The sequence below is a fragment of the Sprattus sprattus genome, assembly GCF_963457725.1.
Source record: "Sprattus sprattus genome assembly, chromosome: 12".
NCBI classification, from domain to species: domain Eukaryota; kingdom Metazoa; phylum Chordata; class Actinopteri; order Clupeiformes; family Clupeidae; genus Sprattus; species Sprattus sprattus.
Window position 1 is genome coordinate 26,227,482 of NC_137910.1, and position 24,428 is coordinate 26,251,909.

The 24,428-nt window shown below is 44.0% G+C and overlaps 1 protein-coding gene across 1 annotated transcript; it reads right to left on the reverse strand.

The window, feature by feature from the left end:
* Positions 1–1,047: 1,047 nt before the first annotated feature.
* Positions 1,048–23,486, reverse strand: inpp5f (inositol polyphosphate-5-phosphatase F; the record flags this gene model as incomplete). Its single annotated transcript, XM_080848663.1, has 20 exons — positions 23,326–23,486; positions 19,537–19,617; positions 17,938–18,074; positions 15,708–15,836; positions 15,211–15,378; positions 14,846–14,902; positions 12,303–12,501; positions 11,990–12,169; positions 11,704–11,771; positions 11,331–11,455; positions 10,945–11,022; positions 10,431–10,551; positions 5,274–5,402; positions 4,211–4,328; positions 3,854–4,052; positions 3,387–3,458; positions 3,230–3,303; positions 2,675–2,803; positions 2,479–2,566; positions 1,048–2,170 (listed from the first exon to the last, which is right to left on the reverse strand). The coding sequence occupies exons 1-20, from the start codon at positions 23,429–23,431 to the stop codon at positions 1,048–1,050; spliced, it is 3,381 nt and encodes a 1,126-aa protein (XP_080704789.1). The 5' UTR covers positions 23,432–23,486.
* Between the last annotated feature and the right edge of the window lie 942 nt (positions 23,487–24,428).

The window sequence follows — 24,428 nt, forward strand, 5'->3', positions numbered from 1 at the left end:
ATTTGGCTGGGGCTCCCTGCATAAGATCTTCCCCCTCACGTGGACGAACAACGACATTTACGACGGATCTTTTAAAAGATTTTATAATAATTATGAATATGTTTTAATCATAGGCCAATTCAATTAGCCAATTTTGTTTCCGACCCTTTAATGCGTTTCACAACTATTCCTCCAGCTCTGCCTTGAGAGTTCTGACCTATTCTAAAATCCCATCGAGTCGAGTCCAAGCATTACAGAGCTAGCGACGACTATTGTGTCCGAGCATGAGTCGAGTGAGGAGTGTAGAGGTCACGCTCCCACCAACACCATCACTGAAGAGTGTCAATAAAACCTAACTGTCTATAAATATACGTCTGAGGATTTCGATTAGCGCAAACTGACATACAGTACATAGTAATTACATACAATACTTACTGTACATATTGAACGGCTCTTGTATTATTCAGTTCCTACTTTGGTGCATTTCTTATGATAAAAACACAACGTTAATGATATTTAACATTTAAAATGTTCCCACTAATGTGCGGTCTTATACTGAGCTGCCCATTTTGAAGAAGTTTGGTCAGTCATGTCTAGGAAGCAGCTACAGGGGTTATGCTCACATGGATACGACCACTGTACTGTACGCCAACACGTGTACTGCTTGGTTGGGATCACAAGTGACTAATTATATGGGTAGTTTCTTGACATGCAGCAACGGAGCTGGCCTTCCTTGATCTAGCTACCACAGACTAACCTTCTGACATGCAACACACATGGAGTATGGATGCATGAGACGTCAGTCAGGTTAAGGGCACAGTCAAGTTTAGATTAGATCTACTACACACTACACAACACTGGCTGTAAACATCTGGTAGGTTAAATAGAGGGTGGTTTAAGAGCAGGGAGTTCAGCTGATGTCAGTGGGCCCCATTGTGCAAGCTTATGCTACTGTACTGGAAGTCACGTTCTACCACGATAAAAACAAAAAACTAAAATAAACAGAACAAAAACAAAACAAAGGACTCAGAAAGGAAAAGAGTTGGCAAAGAAGCCAAACAGAAGGTGCTAGATCTGGATGATCCTGGTCTGGCACTGTGTGAACATTGCTTTCAGTTCGCTCTCCTGGGCCTCGTTTACAGCTTCTGGTTCAGGACTTTTCTGAACCTTGGCCACGGCGAAGTTGATACCTTGGGTGAGTCCAGCTTGCGTCAGGCTGGCCACCTGCACCATGGAGCTCTTGATCTTGGCGAAGGGGGAGACCACACGGCTGCCGTTGCTGTCCGCCGGGGAGGGGCCCATGCTCCCCTCCACCTGGGAGCCCAAGCTCCTTTGGGAGCCGCCCGAGACGGCAGAGCCAGGGGCCTGGACGGTGAGGAGGTTAGCAGTGGGGGCTGTGGGCTGCACATTCAGCTGGGACGGTCGGGAGAGTTGCTGCTCGTCTTTTTCCTGCAGCTGCTGAGGCTGAGACGCTTGCTGGGGCTCCTGGGAAGATGGGGGGACCATAGCACTGAGGTTCTTGGGGAGTGCTGGCTGCTCGACCCTGCCCCCTTCCACAGGTTTGGTCTGAGCGTCCTGTGCAAACTGGTGGCAGTAGACGTCAATGGGGGTGCCAAAGTCGATCAGGATGGCCTCCTCGGCGGCCTCGGGTGAGGGGCCATCGCCCTGGTTGTACTCAGAGTTGACGCCGTGGACGACAGAGGGCACGGCGATCTCCACGCTGCTGATGGACTGCGAGCGGCTGCTGAGGCGCGGAGCCGACGCCACTATGCCACAGCTGGGCAGCACGTAGTCCACGTTCTCCAGCGAGCCGGCGTGAGGCTGCTCGTCCGAGTGGTAGGAGTCCGAGTCGGATGAGATCTCCAGGTCAGAGTGGTTGTCGCACAGGTCCTTTATGGCACCCGAGCCAGGGTTGCTGTCCGTGGTCTCAAGGCTGCTGTCCGACTTCCAGAGGTTGACCCTCATGTTGGGTTTCAGGAAATTCACCTTAACCTCCGGCTTGGAGAAGGTGCCAAGCCGACCAAGCTGCTTGAAGTTGCCAATGTTGACGTTGGATTGCTTGACCTTCTGGTTGAGAGATGAGAATTTGTTGAGGAGGAAGCTTTTGCCCTGAGCTAGACCAGAGCCCAGGACCTGGTCTGCAGCTTTGCCTTGTATGCCCATTATATCTTCATGGGGTTTGCTGTGTCTCCTGGAAGACAGATGTTCATTCACAGTTAATTAATTTAGTGAGTGATGGCACCTCACAACAGCAAGTGGAAAAAGATCTCCTTCACTGAAGGTTTAAAAATGATCTCAAATCTTAAATCTTAAAATGTCAGCGAGTGCAACAGCTATTTTTATCTAAAACTCTAAGCCTCACCTCAGAAAATCTGGATACCCAGAGATAATTAATATTTCACAGAGAGGAGACTGCTGTCTGCAACCTGCCCATCCCTACCTGAAGCACTTCTGAGGAGTCTCCACAAAAATCCCAAGTCTCTGAGAGAGAACACTCACCTCTCCAGCTTCTTCTCAATTATGGGTAGGTCATGTCCCATGGCCTGTTTGGCTATTCGAAGCATCTCGGCTATGCACTGCAGAGTATCTGAAATCCAAACAAACCAAAATAGTTGCAGCACTTGTCTGTGTGATCTTTGGTCTTTGCACATTCAGCAGAATACATCACTGAAGACAGGTCTGCTCTGACCACTACCTTTGCCGTCGTCCTCAGGGTTCCTGGCCACCGCCCTTAGCGTGTGGAAGTAGCCACTGGTCTCTTCATTCTTGTAGTGCAGCCGCATGCAACAGTACTTTGGCTTTCCAAACAGAGTGGGCTCTGCTCCTGCCATTGATAAAGGAGCAAATTATTTAAAGGAGACTACATTTCACTTACAGGAGTCTGCATGGATTTCTGGTAAACCAATGGAAATGACCTATATCTTATGGAGAGCATATGAAGGCGTATGAGCATCCATAGTCAGGGCAGGAACATGAATTAGGTTGTTAAAATAAAATGAAAATAGACCACCGGTTTATTTTTTTATTTGTATAAACCTTAATTCTATTTCAGTCTATAAGGCAATTCAATTATGCCCGATGTGCAAGTTTCCCCAAATAGGCCACTGTTTGAAAGAGCTTGAAACCTTGCATCATTCATTTTCTTTCAATCTGTGCCAATTAGATTAGCTTCTGAGACTCGACCAAATGAGCCAGCTGGAACCACGCTGAGTTGTGCACAGACACATACGCCCATACAGACGCTCCTTACCTATTTCAATCTTCTCCAAGCCCTCCAGACTAAGACGCTGGTACTGGTTCACTTTATCGGCCTCATCATCATAGCTGTAAATAATGCAAATCAATCAGATGACATTTATATGAACTAATGAAAGGCTTCATTCATTCAAAGTCAAGGCAAAACTTACTAAGCAACATAATATGCACTGTTGGACAGGAGCAGCAGGACGTCGACGTCTTTGTGGGTGGCATCAATGAGGCTGGAGTGAAGAAGCACAGACAGGTCAGCCATCTTTGTTGCTTGTTTTCACAGCATAAATCACAACTCCTCGTCTTCCTCACAATCCCATCTAGTTCTAGACATCTACTTTTCAAAGACTTTTATACCTCACTTAAGGTCCATTACATAGTTTTGGTTCTTTGAAACTTCTTCCAGTCTCCTATCGATGATGTGATTATGAAGTCAAGATCAAGGGATAAAAATGGCCATGCAGCGCATTCTATGAATTTGGATGAATTGACATTAAACAGGCCCTGTTCCTTCAGGATTACTTTATTATTAGGAGTCTAGAGTGCAGCACAAGCATCACAAGCATCACATGAACACCACACAAGCATCACATAAACATCACATGAACACCACTCCAACACCAACCTGGGGTCACAGTTGATGAGGGCCCAGCCGCCGTGGAACTTCTCGTCGTCAAGCAGGAGCAGCTGCATGTACGTCTGCACCAGCATGCTCACCTGCTCCTGTGCCCCTCTCTGACTCTCCTTCTCCTTCTCCTCGTGCTCCTTCTCTTTGCTGAAGATTGAGTACAGGTCCTCGGTCACAGGCAGGCCCATCATGAGGTCTACAGAGAGACAAGAGCCCCAGGCCACAGGGTTAGTCAAGCCCCAGATGTTCAGTAGTGGATGGTAGTTTATGGAAGTCATTCCACATAATATCAGTACAGAAGGTCATTTTTGAATGTCAGCGACGAAAAGGGACATAGTTCTCCAACACACTTACCAATGACAGCTTGCCTGTATGCATCTCTGAAGCGGTTCAGGTAGTAGCGGTTAGCTGAGTTCACACCATCCTTCATCACTCCAGCAAGTTTCCTCTCTCCAGTGCGTGTAAAATCTCCCTGTTCCATGACATTTCCACACATACATGACCGGTACATACATGACATGACTACAAAGGGCAAAGCAGTTTCAGAACTCCATCAAATGACATTTTGAAATAATGACTGCAGCCATAGTTGGTTCCTTCATTTCCCTAAATGAAATACACAGCATGAGATGCCTGTGTTATCTAAGTACAGGACACAATCTCATTTGAATACACAGAAAGATAACTGCTCATATCGTTAGTTTCTCAATGGTCCTCCTCATAGCTTGAACTCAGGCACTAGTTCAATCTATTCCACATGGACATGCTGATGGATGTGTAAGCACTGACTGCATTTGTGATATGGAGTCAACAGATGCGTTGAAGAGTGAATTGAATTTAAAATAATCAGTATTTCAAGAAAAACATTTATCTAGACAATCTCCCAGAGGACAAAAAGAATGTTTGTGGACTCCTCAGACAATCATGCTTTTTGTTTGAGAAATTCGTTTTAATTCCCATGGAAAATCCCCAAAGTCATGCTTGTGGAGGAGCCACTGATCCTGCAGTGGTCACGCTCATGCATGACTAAGCAATTCTCCAAGGTATCTGTCCAGGTCTCTGGGAATTTATAAAATGCAACGTTGACTCACAGAATGTGAACATCTACAACATTCCACAGCAACAGAACTGGTTAAACAAGCCTGCACACAGGAATATGTGTGTGTTGCTGTGAGAAGACAGACACCTGAATATGTGTGTACTGCTGTGAGAAGACAGCCACCTGAATATGTGTGTACTGCTGTGAGAAGACAGCCACCTGAATATGTGTGTACTGCTGTCAGAAGACAGACGCCTGAATATGTGTGTGTAGTGCTTTTAGAAGTCAGCCACCTGAATATGTGTGTGTAGTGCTTTTAGAAGTCAGCCACCTGAATATGTGTGTACTGCTGTGAGAAGACGGCTACATGCTACTCACCTTGAGGGCAGCGGTGCCGGCGTACTGTCGGCTGATGATGTCCCCATTGTTGGCCCACATGACCTGGTAGATGCGGTAGCACTTGGGAGGTAGTGGCTGCTCAGGAGGCATCACGCCTAGCTTCTTCAGCTTTTGGGAGACAAAGTGAACAATCAGGAATGCAAATTACAGTTGCACTCAAAATGATTCAACCCCCATTGCCCTTTTAGGTTTATTGGCAAAATATACAATTTCTCAGCTGTTTGCAATAAACAAATTACACAATAATTGTTTAAGTAGTTTAATGAAACTAATATTAAAGGGGTTTTATCCAAATTCAACACAAAATGCTACTTTTAATGACTTTAATGAATTTAATGCAGTGTCAAAATTATTCAAACCCTTCATGACAAGCATCTTTCGCACTTAGTAGCAGGGCCGGATCTACCATTAGGGCCCACGGCACTGTGCCCAGGGGCCCGCCCATATAGGGGGCCCGCCTTGCAGATCGTTTTTTTTTATTAATAATTTTTTTTTTTTTTTATGTATTTATTTATTTTACATTTCAACAAAATGATGTGATTTGATTGGTTAACAAATATAGTAACTACCCGACAATACTTCTCTACTACAGTATGTTGCCTTGACTGCCCTGCAGCTCTACCTAAATATAATGAACGTAACCATTAGCTTGCGTCACGATGATGTTTTGTTGTTGTACCTGCCCATAGTAGTAAGAAGCCCAACGCATTTTCAAATGAATGCACAGAGCACGAAATAACACTAAAAGGACGGGAGCGATTTAAGGTATCAACATTCAATGTCATTGTTGACAAGTTGATCAGCTGTTTGGGTCACAGAATGGACGCATATCGCAGCATTTGTAACAAATTTAGGGTTTTATTGAACATAGGAACCGACTGCACTTCATACCAGTCAGATTTAGATGAGAACTTCACTGATGAAAGTATTCAGTTCAGATGCTTCATGCAGAGTGAGCAAGATAAGTCTCCTCAAAATCTGCTGCAAGTACTTTTGAAATGTAGTCTACAGTCAACTTTCCCGAACGTTTTCGTAGCTCTCCGTATTTTTTTGACGCTGCCCGTCAGTTGGCACGAATTAAAAATGAAAAAATGAACTCCGTACAACACAGACACAGGGACGCCTCTGCGCATTGTCCCTCATGGCCATCGAGTCTGAGCTTGAGATGGAGTGAGCGGACATACAGTACTGTGCAAAAGTTTTAGGCAGGTGTGAAAAAATGCTATGAACTAAGAATGCTTTGAAAAATGTAAACAATAAATGTTTATTTTTTATCCATTTACATGGTAAGACTGAGCACAGCAACAAGACACAACGTAGTTATACTGCATCAGCAGGGTCTCTCCCAGACAAAGATTTCAAAGCAGACAGGGGTTTCAAAATGTGCAGTTCAAGCTCTTTTGAAGAAGACGTTGAGGATCGTAGACGCAGTGTTCAGCCAAGGAAACTTAATGCAGCTGATGAAAAACACATCAAGCTTATTTACCTTCGAAATCGGAAGATTTCAAGCAGTGGCATCAGCTCAGAACTGGCAGAAACCAGTGGTACCCAGGTACAGACATTTACTGTCCGGGGAAGTCTGGCCAGAAGTGGTCTTCATGGAAGAGTTGCAGCCAAAAAGTTCTACCCCGACAAGGAAACAAGGCCAAGTGACTGAACTTAGCACGTAAACATAGAAACTAGGGTGCAGAAACATGGCAGAAGGTGCTCTGGATTGATGAGTCAAAATTAGAAATATTTGGCTGTAGAAGAAGGCAGTTTGTTCGCTGGAGGCTGGAGAGAGGTACAATAATGAGAGTCTGCAGGCAACAGTGAAGCATGGTAGAGGTTCCTTTCCAGTTTGGGGCTGCATTTCTGCAAGTGGAATTGGAGATTTGGTCAGGATGAATGGTGTCCTCAATTCTGAGAAATACAGGCAGATACTAATCCATCATGCAATACCATCAGGGAGGCGTATGATTGGCACCAAATGTATTCTGCAGCAGGAACATAACCCCAAACATATAGCCAATGTCATTAACAACTATCTTCAGCTTAAAGAAGAACAGAAAGTCCTGCAAGTGATGGTATGACCCCCACAGAGCCCTAATCTCTACATCATCGAGTCTGTCTGGGTTTACATGAAGAGACAGAAGAATTTTAGGAAGCCTACATCCACAGAAGATCTGTGGTTAGTTCTCTAAGATGTTTGGAACAATTTACCAGCCGTGTTCCTTCAAAAACTGCGCAAGTGTATCTGGAAGAATTGATGCTATTTTGAAGGCAAAGGGTGGTCACACCAAATATTGATTTAATTTAGAATTTTCTTCTGTTCCTTCACTGCATTTTGTTAATTTATGAAGAATTGATGAAAATAAACTGTTAACACTTCCATTTTTGAAAGCATTCTTAGTTTACAGCATTTTTTCACACCTGCCTAAAACTTTTGCACAGTACTGTACAATGACAGAACTTTGAGTTTGGAGAAAAAGAAAGCAGAGGACATACAATGACAGAACTTTGAGTTTGGAGAAATGTTTGGTAGCATATGTGTTTCATGTTGCAATGAGCAGTGCTTTCCCGTTTGCGTTGGAAATGCTCTGTGTCATTATGTGTGTGTGTTAAAATAATAATTATAAAAAAATATATAGAACTAGAATGCGTTTCGTGAACGAACTGCGAGAGTGTGCTTGCTCTGTTGCGGCCATGACCGAGAGAACAAGTGCCTTGGAATTGGGGCAGGTGTCAGCTCTCCAGCTCTCCCTGCTGGATGAGCATGCACAAATGAGTATGCACAAATGAGTATGCACGAGTGAGTATGCATGAGTGAGTATGCATGAGTGAGTAAACATGAGTGAGTATGCACGAGTGAGTATGCATGAGTGAGTATGCATGAGTGAGTATGCATGAGTGAGTATGCATGAGTGAGTATGCATGAGTGAGTAAACATGAGTGAGTATGCACGAGTGAGTAAACATGAGTAAGTATGCATGAGTGAGTATGCATGAGTGAGTAAACATGGGTGAGTACGCATGAGTGAGTACACATGAGTGAGTAAACATGAGTGAGTAAACATGAGTGAGTATGCATGAGTAAGTATGCATGAGTGAGTATGCACGAGTGAGTATGCACGAGTGAGTATGCATGAGTGAGTATGCACAAGTGAGTAAACATGAGTGAGTATGCATGAGTGAGTAGAGCCCTGGTATGGAAGGTGTCTCTTAATATTCCTAGTTATACAGTTGAATGGAGAGGGACAGAGAGAGAAGAGGAACCGTGCGCAGGTGTCAGTGAGAGTTGTCAGTGAATCACAGGTGCAAGCCAGTTTAATGAGCCTATTATGATGTCATAATGCCTCAAAGTTCTGCCATGCAAGTCTATGGAGAAAAAAGGTGATGGAAAAAGAGGAATAAAAAAGGAGTGGCAAGGCGTACCGCCACGAAAAGTCATAGCAGCTTGCACCGGATCGGGCCGGACGTTTTGGTGTTTGAACGGCGTCTCTATCTCAATCGGGCGAGGAGTAGTTAGCTGCAAGAAAAACTACTAGAATAAAAAAAATAGTAAAAAACGAAGAACAATAGTGTGCTTCCCTTCGGGCAAGCACACTAATTATTATTTTTTTTTCTGGGAGGGGGGGGGGGGGGGTGGCGGGGGCGGGGCCTTCAGACATTTGTGCCCAGGGGCCTATGATTTGTTCATCCGGCCCTGCTTAGTAGAGCACCCTTTTGCTATTATGACCTGCTGCAAACGTGATGGATAGCCAGACACCATCTTCTGACAGCATTCCTCTTAGCCCATTCCTCATGGGCAATGGTCTCCAGTTCTCCAGATTTTCGACTGTGACGACCACTCTAGAATCTTCCATTTCTTCTCCTGAAACCAAACCTGGGTGGACTTTAAGGTATGCTTGGGATCATTGTCCTTTTTACAACTTCAAAGTTGAAGGAACAGTGGCTACACTACCTGGACGTGGCAGAAAGAGGAAGCTCTCAGTGGCTGCCACCAGATTCCTGAGGAGGCAAGTGGTCAAAAACCCTTGAGTGACTGCAAAACACCTGAAGCAAGACTTGGTGGCAGCAGGCACTGAGGTTTCAGTTTGCACAGTAAGGCGCATAATAAACACTGAAGGGTTCCATGCCCGGGCTCCAAGACGCACACCACTACTGACCCAAAAGCACAAGAAAAGTCGGCTCCAATATGCTGAAAACCATATAAATAAGCCACCAAAGTTTGGGAATTCTATTCTGTGGAGCGATGAGACAAAACTGGAACTTTTCGTGCCTATGGATCAGCGGTATGACTGGAGGAAGAACAATGACGCATATGCAGAAAAGAACACCCTGCCTACAGTGAAGCATGGCGGTGGATCAGTGATGCTCTGGGAGTGCTTTGCTGCCTCTGGCACTGGAAACCTGCAACGTGTGGAGGGCACGATGGATTCAGTCAGGTATCAGGAAATCTAAGGAAAAAACATCATGCCGTCTGTGATGAATCAGAAGCTTGGGCGTCATTGGACCTTCCAACATGACAATAATCCCAACCATACCTTAAAGTCCACCAAGGCCTGGTTTCAGAAGAAGTAATGGAAGATTCTAGAGTGGCCGTCACAGTCGCCTGACCTTAACCCCATCGAAAATCTCTCTGGGATTTGAAAGAGGCGGTTGCAATACACACACCAAAGAATATTACTGAACTGGAGGTCCTTGCCCGTAATGAATGGGCTAAGATTCCTCAGGAACGCTATCAGAAGCTGGTGTCTGGCTATCCATCACGTTTGCAGCAGGTCATAACAGCAAAAGGGTGCTCTACTAAGTACTGAAGATGCTGGTCATCAAAGGGTTGAATAATTTTGACACTGCAGTAAATTCATTAAATCATTAAAAGTAGCATTTTGTGTTGAATTCGGATAAAACCCCTTTAATATTAGTTTCATTTAACTACTTAAAGCTGTCAATTTTTGTATTGCAAACAGCTGAGAAATTGTATATTTTGCCAATAAACCTAAAAGGGCAATGGGGGTTGAATAATTTTGATTGCATGTTACCTACCTGCTGTTTGTTTACTGAAACTAGTGCCATGTCAATTGTCCCCTACATCGTATATATTAAAAGCATGGTGTCTCTACTACGAACACTCCATGGCTGTATGTATGTGTACCTGCTGTTCCATAACCATCCGAGCAATAGCAGCCTGTACAAGATTAGTCCTGTCCAGACAATCCATACAGTTCACTCTGAAGATGCCCTCCTGTTGGCAGATGACTCCTGCTTGGTCCACCCTGACAGAAACACGCTCATATGAATATTTCATGAGGACTGTCATTTTTGGTCCTGACCCTTACTGTAGAACAGCTTTAAACCTCAAATTGTGTCACAGACACTGTATATTTAACCACAACAGAAACATGATCCTTCAGTGGACACCAGAGAGGAAACTCCTACGCTCTCCAGTCATCAGTATTTCAAAGAGCGTGTTGGCTATTTAGCAAACTTAACAGTCTGTTATGTCAAAGGGATCATATTCAATTTAACAAACTCACATTTTTACATTTTCTGCATCTTTTTTTTTTTTTTTTTTTTTTTTGATTGTACACTTTTAAAACATATTTGAGACATGTGAATATGCCTTCATAGATAGTCTGGGGGATTCACAAAATGGATTAAGCACTCACCAGGCCCACTTCATGTCTGTGATGAGATCCCAAATGGCATCTGTTAGGGTCTGTACGTTCTCAAACTTCATTCCTCGGCTAAAGGGTGTAAAATGTAACAGTATGATCCATAGGAGATCCCCACATTCTAAATATATTTCCACACATATTATGTTGTCATGTAAGCTGCTATGTTGGTAATTTTCTACATTAAAATATTCCATTAAAAAAAATTCTGATACACCTTCAGTTTTAGGGCCAGAGGTGCCAAATATAATTAAACATAAAACAATCGTATAAATAACATGGGATGTAAATCACCCATACGGGTCACAATCCATTTAATGATTTAATGACCAACAGCAAACATCAAACACAGTATTAGTTACCACCTTGGGGATACTCACCAGTGCTCATGGAAGTCAAAGGAAACGTATGTCAGATTGGGGTTGTTGTACAGCAGCACTTGTTTGAGGTATGTGTCACCAATCATTTTCTCCCTCCCAGTCTGGTCCACTAAGTTGAGGATGACCTGCAGGGCAACAAGTGATCAGATGAACTGGTAGACCAAACAGCTTTCTGCAACTGCTTTTCCATCATCGTGGTTATTATCAAAGTTCCTTTCTTCAATAGTGTACAGTTGACTCACTATTCTATCCAAAACGTTTATATAGCGTACCCACTGGATACATTCCTGACATCCCTCTGAGGGGCCAACTAAAATAAACCTGACGATGATCTAAACATGTTATATTTACAGCTTCAGATCACACATTTTACCTGCTTCTTGTAGATGCTGAGCTGCTGTTCAAAGTGAGCACCAAAGTACGGAATGGTTTCCTTTTCATCTGGAACATTTAGGACAATACATTACAGAACATTTAGAACAATACATTACAGAACACTTAGAACAATACATCACAGAACTTTTAGAACAATACATTACAGAACATTTAGAACACTACATTACAAAACAATTAGGATAATACATTACAGAACATTTATGTTTTCAAATGAACCAGATGGCTGGAGATCCTATTGTAAATTGTAGGCTATGGGCACTCACCTTTCTCCAGGCGAGGCCGTGGATTGTAGCGGTACCCTGACTGACTCCAGAATATGGGGACGGACCCCCGGGTCTGCACGAAGGACAGTGTGTGACTATGGACGTGGATCAGCTGCTCCGTCTCCACATAATTGGCAACATGGCCATCTGTGTCCACACCTCTCCTCTTATAGCGCATCCCTGGGGGGGGGGGGAGAAAAGGAGGCAGGACAAAAAGTGGTAATTTCATCAAGTCCTTTCATTTTTCTTATTCAATTCTCCTCCATCCAAGTGTACGTCAGATAGCTTGTGAAGTTTGATGTAGGAAGCGCACCAGCACGATGCCGACTGCGTCGGGAGATGAGGGCCACGGTGAAGCGGGGGTAAATGTCGTCCACACAGCTGAGCTCTTGGAGGGGGGTGTCTGGGCTGCTCTTCTCCTCATCGGAGCTGTCGTTGTAGTTCACCACCAGCTCTTCCACCTGCACAAATCCCTGGATGATGGGGACCAGCCAGAAGTCCACCTCAGGCACCTGGGGTAGATCAGCACAGAGGTGGGCACAAAGCATGGTGTATGTGTTTATGTGTGGTTTATGTGTTGTGAGAATAAGGACAGTATCACCGACAACATCACAAGAGAATGAGCGAAGAGAAGAAGAAAATCAGTGGGTTAATGAATGAATCAATGGGTTAACAGCAGGGACGGACTGGCCATCGGGCATACCGGGCGTTTGCCCGCTGGGCCGGGGTGCAATATGGGCCGATGGTCCCGAATTTTAATTTTTTATTTTTTTCCCCATATAATGGTCTGACCGGCTGGCCCACGAAAGTAGTTCATCAGCGGCCCTACTGACACTGGGCTGGCCCAATCACATCCCCTGGGCTGACACAACACAAACCCCTTTCGATTCGGACCTGCCTACATAATGCATTAGGACGGTAAACAGCGTGGCCCATGGCCTTGACTTGCTTGACACGCGCACGCTAGTCTGCGGCCCATTGGCCGTCTTCTTGAGTGACTAGGGTCTCGTCCAATCATATCAGCTAACACCTTCTACCTTTAGCTAAAATTTTGCCATCAGCTCCCGTGGATGACAGTGCTGGTGGCTACAGCCAGGGAGATACGATACAACGACCTACGGTAAGCTTACTGATCATGAATTAAAACGTCTCTAAAATATGTTTGACTTAGAAACTATGTTCTATGGCCAAGTTCGTTTGCATTGTAAATACAAGACAAGTCTGTAGCTGTTGCTAGCCCTCAGCCTACTGTACTCTGAAACAGCCAGCCGTTAGCCTACACTCTATGTTGTGTGTTTGAGTGGTGCGCGGTGCCATGTCAATTGTTCCGAAAGCCCAGTATTCCCAAACCCTGGTATTCCGAAAATATGCCAATTTGTCCAGATACCGAATTATGATAGCCCGTTATACGCTCCAGTTTTCCCGTCCCCCCCGAAGTTCAGGGGCGTAGTTCAAACGTTAATGCCACCTCATCAAGCGCGTTTCCTACAGGAGGAAATAGACTCCCTTCTAGAAAAGGGAGCAATACAGCCTGTCCTCTCGGAGACGAGAACAGGGGGTTCTTCAGTCGCTATTTTCATGGAAAATATCGACCGATCTTATACCTCCGTATTCTGAACAAAGCTTTAAAGTGTATGATGTGTATTGCATTTAGATTAATTAAGACCACCACCTTAACACACAAACTCTTGTTGAACTCATACAGTAGTAGGTTCAGTGACGTGCGGTGAGACAGCTGTCTTCTGGAGCTTCTGCGAGCCCGTGAATCAATGTTTCGTTGGAATCATGATGTAACGTTGTTGTAGCGGAAATACAGCAATGCTATTTGTATTTTCTAATTGGCAGGTCATATGTATGATTCTAGACTTCGTTAAGCACTAAAGCGACTGAAACGGTGAATTTTGATCACATTCAGCGAAGTTAACAGGTAAAACGGGAGAAAAATAGGGCGTCTTTAGGCCGTCCTGCCTAAAAGTAGGGCGTCCCGTTTCTTCTTATTTTTTAGTAGACTATAGGGCAGACGCCCTGCTAGCTATAAGCCTGGTTGGTGTAGACATTCGAGATTAAAAAGGTGTGTTATCGAATTTAGTGGGCCGGTCTGGTTCAAAATGCCCGGGCCGATTTTTTGTCCCAGTCCGCCCCTGGTTAACAGTAAGGTCTGGAGTAAGGCCATGAATAGACAAAGGCCACATCCCAGGCACTTTCAACACGGACTGTGGAAAGGAGACACTGCTCCTCAGCTGGCCAGGGCAGGGCAGGGCATTATATGAGTCACCTCAGCTGAGGCCTCATAAAGAGGAACTATTATAAAAGGACTGACTAATCCAAACAAGAGAGTGAGGAGAAAGTAACGCAGCCTTTGACCAAGTCACTGAAAGTGGAACCATTTAGAAAAGACATGTATAGGTGTCTGTTTAGACGTGGGAAGTGAAATCGGCTGCTAAAGACCTCAACCACAAAATCCATATCCTCTCCTGAGGACAAAAGTCAAGTACAGTTTCTTATCTATTCTTCTTAGTGGCTTGTGTAAAGGCAGATGGCCCTATATAGTGTTCAACTATCTCAACATTTTCATAAAGTGCTGATAACCAGGGAGTCACAGGTAAAAAACATTGTGACTACATTCCTTGGTGCTTGCAACATTTGAGAGATTCCATTCAGGTTAATAACTCATCTACATAAACAGCGCATTACAATACAACTTATACTGTATAAACATACTAGACCCTTTGAATTAAATAAGATGACCATGTTTTGATAATAAAATCAGAGTGCTAGGACAATGAGCTGTCTAACTAAAACACACGTTCAAATCACATATTAAATATATGACCTGTCTGTACGGTGAGCTCATACCTCGAGGTCCAGTAGCTCCTGAATCATGTGCTTGTTCCAGAAGAACCGGTCATCCACCTACAAGAGACGAATGACAAGTCATCTACACAGTCAGTGATTACAATTGCCATTTGGCTTTCAAACAATTCAATCAGTCATTTTGGCAGTGTGTGTGTGTGTGTGTGTTTCCATCTCTATCATAATTCTTATTGATTTAGACCTACCCTGTACAAGTGCACTTACTTCTTCCAGCTACGTGAATAAATGTTCCACATCACTAACAAGTATATTTTTAAGGCAGGCTGATTTAAGGCAGCAAATACACTCTCATGTTCAGTGGGGACTGGAGCCTAGGAGGAGTGCTGAGGTGAAGCAGGTCTGCCTACCCGTTTCCAGATGGGCAGGTCGGACTTGACCGCGGCTCCCTGACGCTGGACGGTGTTAGTGAGGTCATAGGTCAGGCTGTAGTAAAAGGAATCGGAGTCCATGAACACCTTGTAGAGTTCATCCAGCAGCCGCCTCTCCAGCCGCTCCTTCTCCTTGTTCTCTTTGACCTGTGGATCAGGGGTATACTGGGTGGGGTCGGACTACGGGTGCAAACGCGACAGCGGCGGACAGACTTTATCATGGGCTCTCAACATTTCACATGCAACAAATACACAACACAGATGAGAGAATTGCATATATATATGTGGTGGCATGTGTGTGTGTGTGTGTGTGTGTGTGTATTTGTGTGTGTTTATTGCACCTTCAGAACATTCCCTGTTTGTGTGTCTATCACTAAGTTTGAATGTGAAAACAACCATGTGTAAAATGAATCACAAACAAAGGGTGGCATTTGCTGACTAAAACTACTGTTCTTCAAACTGTGGGATGTGGCAACCTTTTTCTTGTTGGGCACAGCCACATTGGACTTGATCTGATTCAGCGTCTTCAACAGGAACTTGGACTCATCTGGGGACTGTGGGATTTTCTCTGGTTTAGTGATCCCAAAGTGGTGCTTCTTGCAAGGCTGAAATGAATGGACAGAAATTTTCAAAATCAACCTGATTGTTTCTGAAACTAGGTTTTTGTTCACACCTTTTACCTTAATAACCCATGACTGACATGAAGTGCACCACACATTGTACAGGTGTAAGGAGCTCTTCCCATGTAACCCTGAGACATGACACGCAGAATATGCACTCAACTGGAGTTCCACAACCACACACACCTCAAAGGAAACACTACCCCGAAAGGGCGTGTCTGACATGTTGTTTGGGTCATTTTCTGACAGTCACTAGAGCATAATTACACAGTTCAAACAGTGGTCCTCTGTTCTGGCTTGTTTCTAGCAGTAGTCCCTTTGGGGTGTGTGATAATTACAAGAGACGTCCTAAACCAGTTCTAAAGGGTGATGTTCTGTTGTAGTAATCACTTTGTGCTCGAGCAGACACAGTGTAAACACAACTGTTCCTTCACTTCGCTCAATGTTTCATTCACAAAAATAGCTCAAGCCTTTTACCCCCATCCAACACCACAGAAATTGAGACCATGGCAACACAAAACCATGGCTTCTGATTGGGCTCAGACCAGTGCACCATGGCCTGTGCTCAGACCAGTGCTCCTCTCGTCTCCCATCATGCACTGCAGTGGACCCCCAGCCAACTGAAAAGCACCTTAGGAGGCTAACTCTAAAACAGCCTGGCTGATAAGAGCACACTGAATGTAGTATTTACAACTCATACACGTCACTGGAGGACCAGAAAGAACAGCTGCACATCAAGCATTCAAGCGTGAACGCAGCAGGGACCCTGCAATATGCCGATCTTTCAAGAGGCTTCTAGAGGCAAATGTACCGCAGGGGTCTGCACAATAGTAAGCAAGAACTGGCATGAAGAATATAAATAGCTTTAATGTCAGGGAAGGGACTACCTGTGGGCTCTCTGAAATGCCACACAATGAGTGGCAGATTAAGGCCAATTTAGGGTCGTTTTAGACGCAGAGCCGTAAGCACGTAATTTACACAAGGAACTTGTTTTAGACAAGTTTTGATTTAAGGTTCGTTTTAGACGCAGAGCCGTGTTGCAAGGCTTGTGAGCCGTGTTGCGTGTTGCAAAGCAAATTGACGCCAGAACTGTAGATTTATTTTGAGTTAAGTAAGCCTATTTATTGCAGCAGGACAAATGAAAAAAACTTACCGGAGCATGAAAGTGTAGTGGGCGAAAGGCTTGATGTTATGAATACATGTGTTACACAAAATACAAATGTTGGCAATTCAGTACCAGTGGCGAAAAAGACAGCACATGACGCAAAAGTTTGTTTATTGACACATCTTTTAATGACTGCGACAGGCTTTAAAACGATGTGTTTATGAGTTACATTGTTCAAAGATGAGGTGGTAAACGGCGAGAGAATCTCATCATGTTGTCAATGCTTGTAACTACAATGGTGCTGGCCACAAGGTAACGGCAGGTTACTGTTAACTTTTGTATATGAGCAGACCGGGCTCATTCTATCAAACTCGCTGGTGCAATTGATGGATTCACGTCAATATGAACTCAATGAAAGATATCACCATGACTCACAAGTGGCGGAAAATGAATATGAAAGTACCTATTTGTTTGTGAATGACCACATTCTCTCCAAACAATCGCGGGTGAGAATGGGATATTCTCTCCATAAATTCGCGGTAATTTGAGCGTCCTTATAAGTGTTTAAAGAGGATTTGTAAAGGAGTTCATGTCTTCGGACCTCTTCTGTTATGTTTGTTCCTAATCCATAAGAAAAGGCTTGTGAGACGGTCTGCAGGGTATTCATGATTTAAAAAAATGTCTGGGTCTAAAAAAGACTGCATGCTATTAACCCGGAAACGACTCTGTGAAAGGCTGTGGTAGCCGGCCAATCACAGCCTTTGCGAGCTGTGTAGGGCCGTAGTGTTTTAGTCGCATAGTCAGGAATTTTGGGCGACGCACTTAAGCACGTAAGGGGGGATATTTTACCGCGCAAGGGGGGGTTATGTATCTTACGTGCTTACGGCTCTGCGTCTAAAACGACCCTAAATCGGCCTTAAGTGTGTGTGTTTGGGGGGGGGGGGCTGATCTTTACAGGGCATGAGCTGACTATTTACCCACCTCCAGCTCCAGCTCCTGGGGTTCATCCTCCGACAGCTCCACCACAGCTATTTTGGTGATCTTGTACACTTTGTGGTTTCCTGGCAACTCTCCAACCAGCGCTTTCTGCCGAATCAAGACGAGGCACAGAGGAAGATCTGAAGAGCAAGACAAAGACAGAGAGGGGTAGAGCGAGAGAGAGAGACATAAACAATGAGTGAGAGAGCGAGAGAGAGAGACATAAACAATGAGTGAGAGAGCGGGAGAGAAACAGAGAGGAGGAAAGGGGCAGGGGGAGAGATGAGTCATTAGTCCCGAAAATTCAGCACATTCCGCAAGGCGTGACTTCATCGGCGGTTCACTTCCCTGCCCCAGCCCCGCAGTCAGGACGGAGGGCGGCCGATGATTTATTCCCGGAGCAGGACCTTGAATTAAACCCAGGAGCAGGACGCTTGCCGATTAATTGGAAGTGAGAGAACAAGCGCCCTTCATGCTGGAACAAAAACAACCCAGCCGGGACAGAAACTGTGAATAATTCTGTGTCGCCTCTCACAGTTTGGTAAGAGGCCAGCCCAACCCTGAGGGAGCGGCAGCTGAATCAGAGGCAGCCAGTGACTACAGTGAAATCTACCTCAGGTGACAACTGCAGAGAGAACCAGAACAACCCAACAGCTGAGCGGCAGAGTTACCTCTGTCAACACGGGCTAATATCCACATTCTCCACGGACGCTGCCTTTAGGCTGATCTCTGTGCATTACATGGCCGCCACACTCACTTACAGCTGAGTCATAATCTCCACGCTGTTGTCTCTGAGCAGTTTTGACAGGGGCATGAATGGTAGCACTGACACATTCACTTGGAAACAGTGAAAGCAATGCAACCAATTAGAGATATACAAGTCCGGTTGACAAACACAACATTATCAAATTATGGCTTCAGGGGGAAAAAAGGGTCTGGCAAAAAAAATATTTGTATATGTTGAACTTATACAAATATAAACAGTTCATACTAGGCTAGGGTCCCAATAATTCTCCCAATAACAATCTAATTCTTACAGAAAACTGTTAGTGATCTTGATCAAGCCAGGGTCTAAAAATATCTTCTAGAAGAATGTGCAAGGGACACATCTTCAAAGTAGTCATGATTACAGAACATGTTGGTGTGCACATACGTTGACCACCTATCCATTTTCCAGTACATTCTAGTCTATTTTGGGTTGTGTCCTACAATAAGAAAAAAGAAAGAGAAATCCAAACAAAGTCTGTGATAATAAGATACTGTAATGTTCTCTTTTCTTCTCTTCTCTACGGTAAATTAATGGATTTTTTAAATTGAGTACATGAAGTTAATATTAAAAAAAATAACTCACATACACACACACACACACACACACACACACACAACCCCCCCCCCCCCCCCCCCCACTTGCTCCTCTGAATCCCCTGTGGCTTAACTGATCTCTAATCTAGTATCTAAGACTCACTTGAAACAAGAGTTAAGACAACGTTAGCCTGGTAGTGAGCCTTATTAACTAATTATGCCCATTACCCTCGTGAAAATACCACTAATCAGAAACACACTGTTCTTAATCCCGTTGACTGACAAGGACCTCCCACTTACCAGCATGAAGCTGTATCTTCCCAATGAGGCCCTCCACTAGGCCTAGGCAAACCGGGTTCCATGCCAGCAGCAGGTCAGTAGCTGGGGAACACAAACCATACAGACAGGTGGTGAATAACAGGCCTATGCAGGAAATGTTCAGCAGTAATGTTAATGGCACAATGTTTTTCCAGTTATGTCATAGGTCCTGGGTAAATACTGAAGCTGGGGTTCAGTTGGTAACTCAGTAGTCAGCCTTTTAGTTCATTTAAAACCATATGTTCAGTGTCTTTGTATTCTGTGCCTTTAAAATGCCGTCGGCTGAGTCTAGCCTATTTAGTTTGATGGACCCAATGACCATCTGACAGTTGTATACACACTGGAGGACTGTGCCTAGGTCTGTGTAAATACCAGGGCATTAGGAGCAGAAGACAACAGAGAGCAAATTGTCAGTCAAAACTGATGTCATAGCAAGGGTCATCCTGTTATCATGTGAGTGAGACTAAAGAAAACTATCAGGGCATATCCTGTGGAAAGATCTTTATCCATCATTTACAGGCATGGAAATTAGCTGCTGTCCAAACAGCATTAACTACCCACCACGGTCTCAAACAAGGCCAAAAAAAGAATACCACATTAGTGACAACCTACTTACTGCCAAAATGTGCATCCTTTCACATAACTCACCACTTGTAGAGGCCATTATCTTTTAATAGCTCATTATATGGAAACTATTATAACCTGCTTAATCATAATATTTACTTATCTCATAAGTCAGGGAATATTAAGCACAGATTACTTCACACTGTAATCCTCTCGAGAGGGAAGGGGCCGGAAGGACCTGATCTTCTCAAAATCCTCCATAAATGTTTAAATAATAACCACTGGCTCTACAAAGGCCGAAGGTCCATGAGGGATGGGGCTCTCTGTTTGGATGCACATGCTCTATGAAACACTGTCTCTAAGCCCCTGCCGTCTGTGATCTTCTTTAGATAAGCAAACCCATATATCTCCTGCAAAGACAATCAACTTTGGAAAGACTTGTTTCACTGAGGTAGAAGTGGATGTACAAATAAGGAAAGAAATAGTAACCAAATATGTTCAACAGCAAAATAATGGAATTCGCTATTCGAGCACAAATACATACAATGTACACCAACGCCCTTTTGATTAAAAGATTATGTGGTAAATAATATTTTTCCCAGGATGAAAATATAAGCGACTGTCTTTTTTGTGTCCTGCAGGGTTCAGCACTCTAACTCTGGCTGGTAGAGGACAGCTTAGGAAGTGGGAACCTACGGGTGTGGTTAAGCCTAGCAGCAGACAGGAAGTGTGAATCATATAAAGGGGCGCCCTTTCCATGCTTTTGCTTTCACCAAGCCCAGGCAATGGAGCTAGTTCCAACACGTAAGTCTTATCACACCCCACCACAGTTCTGCCAGCAACAACTAGCTGCAACAAGTCCTGAGCCACATGATGCCAAACTGATCTTATTACCACAGTGCCCTGCATAAGGCCTAGGTGAGAAAGTAGGTGGCGATTGGCAAAACTGCATGACTTCTCTTCAGGCTAAGCGATCACAGGCTCAGTGGTATGCACTGGACGACACTGTGTACAGTAGATGTGTGCGTCTTAGAGCAGCTGAGATCAGTGTATGGCATTTGGGCTGTGGATGAGTAATCGGTGCAAGCAAAGCTGTCGCACTTTGTGGCAGAGAAAGAAATGACAAGAACTTAGGCCTCCGAGAAAACAGCAGAGATGACAATTTCCAGGGACAAGAAGGTGGTCATAACTGACATGAATCACAATCAATAAAACATAAGCCAGCATGATTTCTTATAAGACATAACAGCCCAATCTCTGACTCTGAGCAACAGAGGTTTCTTGACTTGGCCTGTCATCAGCTAATCCTTAGACACTTACCTCTTCATTTTAAGCCTTTCTGAGGACACAACGGCTGTCTAATAAGATACCTATGGCCACTGGAGGAATCTGAACTCCTTAACCTCACGTAATCAAAGAATCATCCAGAGCATTTGTAATGTTGGTCACCAGTGAATGCACAGAGTGCAAATCATCACATGCCCTTCTTTCTTTTCTGTGCTGCCTGTTTACCCAGCACTTGTGTCGATTATTGGACCAACAGACTTTTTTAATGAACAGTGGAAAGCCTTTTCCAATTAAATAATGGAACAGCGTTGCAACCCAAACCTGATGAGCCTGGCTGCACACACACGATGAGACAAAAGCCAGCTCTGCAGACTACTCCTTCCCGCTAGTGCACAGTCCACACTCAAACACTGGCCCAACTAATGCAGCTCAGTTACAGCACAGTGCACTAACTCAACTGTCAGTTCTGCTCTGCCTGCTTTGGACCAGGACAGGCCAAGAGAAAAGGGGGGGGGGGGGGGGGGGGGCATGTGTTAAGTTCACAAGACAGAGAAAGGCAGGTTTGTCTGAGTACATGCATGTAAGCATATTTAAGCATGTGTTTGTATATAAGATGGAGAGAGTTGGTTAAAAAAAAGTGGTGCCAGAGGAGCAAAAATGCATTGGAGATTCAGCTTTTGCATTTCCTGAGCCAAGGGTACACAGTTCTCTACTCACAACATGAGGTTCAAGGGATTTTATTCAGGACCCGTGTTCCCACAGGCTTTAGTGCAATCAGGGAGAATAAACAGAGGCTTGCAACACTGCAAAGTAGAAGGACAAGAGTACAGCAGTAATGGGTAAAAGGATGTGGCACTGAAAAGAGATGTTATTCCTATTAACTGAATTTTGTATGTATTCATTTCTAGTCAGTGTATCTACACGAATGTGTTGGTAAGTAGTCTAAGGGAGGATAGCATTCTGAAGAGGTCAAATCATTATTTACAAATTCGTGTATCGAAGGTCTACTAAGACCTGAATGAGCGGCTTCCTCGCAAAAATATGCTGTAACTATTGATACTATTTAAAAGAATATGTATCACCATATCTATCAACATGCCGTGAGATTACATATACTGTCTGTATGTGATGTTCAATTGAGTAAGGATGCAAATATGAAGGAGGTTGGTAACCATGTTTCAGTGGCAGGTTAGGCAACACTGATGTTTAATTAAAAATGTACAGACACACCCATAGTAATGACCTCTAACGATTTCAGGTACGCTTTAATGTTCCCTCTGAATACAACGCGATCATTGGCTTGTCGTGTGATACAAGAGCCACACAGATGCGTTTCATTTCCTGTGGTGCCGTGCACCGGCTGACACATAACCTAGCTACCAGGTTCTAGTCTCACGACGTCCTTTTGGCCTGCCCATGCATGTTTATAGAAAATATGAGAACTGACTACCGCTCTATCGAAAGTAGGGCAATGGTACTGGCCAGATGAGAGGCAGAGCGATGGCCTCTGTGAAGCAAGAATATCACCAGTGGCTGTTACAACTGGTCTCGTGGGATTTTGGTATTGATAGATTACAAGCAAACGTTGATGTTACCCCAACTGTAAATATCGGTAAACCCTGCATGTTAACCAATATAACATAGTTTAGTTAGCGTGTGTTTTGTGTGTAAGAAATTGCATGAAGCTGTCTGTATGACCTGAACAACCTGAGAAATAGTAAAAAAAAAAAAAAAAAAAAAAAAAAGCTTTAGATGTGTAGAGATAATACGATAACATTAAATGCATGTATCGATAACGCAACTTTACTCCAGAGCAGTTAGTAATAGTACGGTAGGTGCTGTGCTGGTAAATCTATGATAACGACGTTAAGCTAACGTTATTTTGCTGATAACACACAGCGCCAGCCAGGCATAACTTACCATGTCGCACGCTCAGAGTACCATCCTTCCTGCTGCACCACAGTGCCTTGTCGCCACTTTGCAGAATATAATGGTCCTTTGCTTGAAATAGCTCCATTTCGACCATAAATGACCAAACATGTGAATACTGTTTGCATCCAGCAAGCCTATGTAAATCTGACTTTGCTACAGCCCAACTGACAGTAACGTTTTAACTGACCCAACAGAACGTACCCTTGCTTTAGATAACAAACGCAGGCTTATTCGATAAGCGTGCTAGTTCGCCAGATAACTAGCTAGTAGCTATGTACGTTTTTATTAGTTTGCTAGTCTCCGACATTCTGTCAGTATATTAGGTACAATAAGCATTACTTCTCAGGCAACATAGATGACATTCTAACCCGTAACGTCGGCCGCGACAGACTGGACAACTTCTTGGTCCTTTGAAAAATGTCGCTGAGACTGTTTACTGTTTCTTCCCAGGTTCAGGACCGACTGAATCAATTTCCTGCAGAAACAATCACACGTGACTGCTGTCGTCATCCGAAACATGATTCCCCGGACTTCGTGCCACTGAGACGTTCAATGATATTTAATTGTCTTGAACAGGTTGACAAAGGTAGACATCAACTACATTTTCGATAATGTAATAATATCTGTGAATCATGATTCGTCATATTCGCATGAAACTCTAAGTATGATATGCATACTGTTATAGGCTACCACAGCTGCCTTATCAGAAATGTTAAAGAAATAGGCTATCTATAAATTGGAAGTAGCCTAGCTCACAGACAAAACTAAGTGATCACTGGCAGCCAATTTACATCTAGTTTTAACACAAAAGTGAAAAAAAAACTGTGATGACCAGGAAACATATGAAGACTTTATGTATTTTGACGGTTACGAAAATAATCAGTGAAGATGCTATGCAAACGCAGAAAAAAAAACATTATCTCTACAGTATTCAGTGTAGCACAGTGACAGTGTTGTTGTCCATTCATGAATACATAGTGCGGTAGCCTTCTGAGGGCATAGCAATACATTATTTCCTGAATCATGTAAATTCATGCAAAAGTTCTCTGTGGTAGCCTACATTTCTCTGATTCAGAGTTTTACATGTCAGC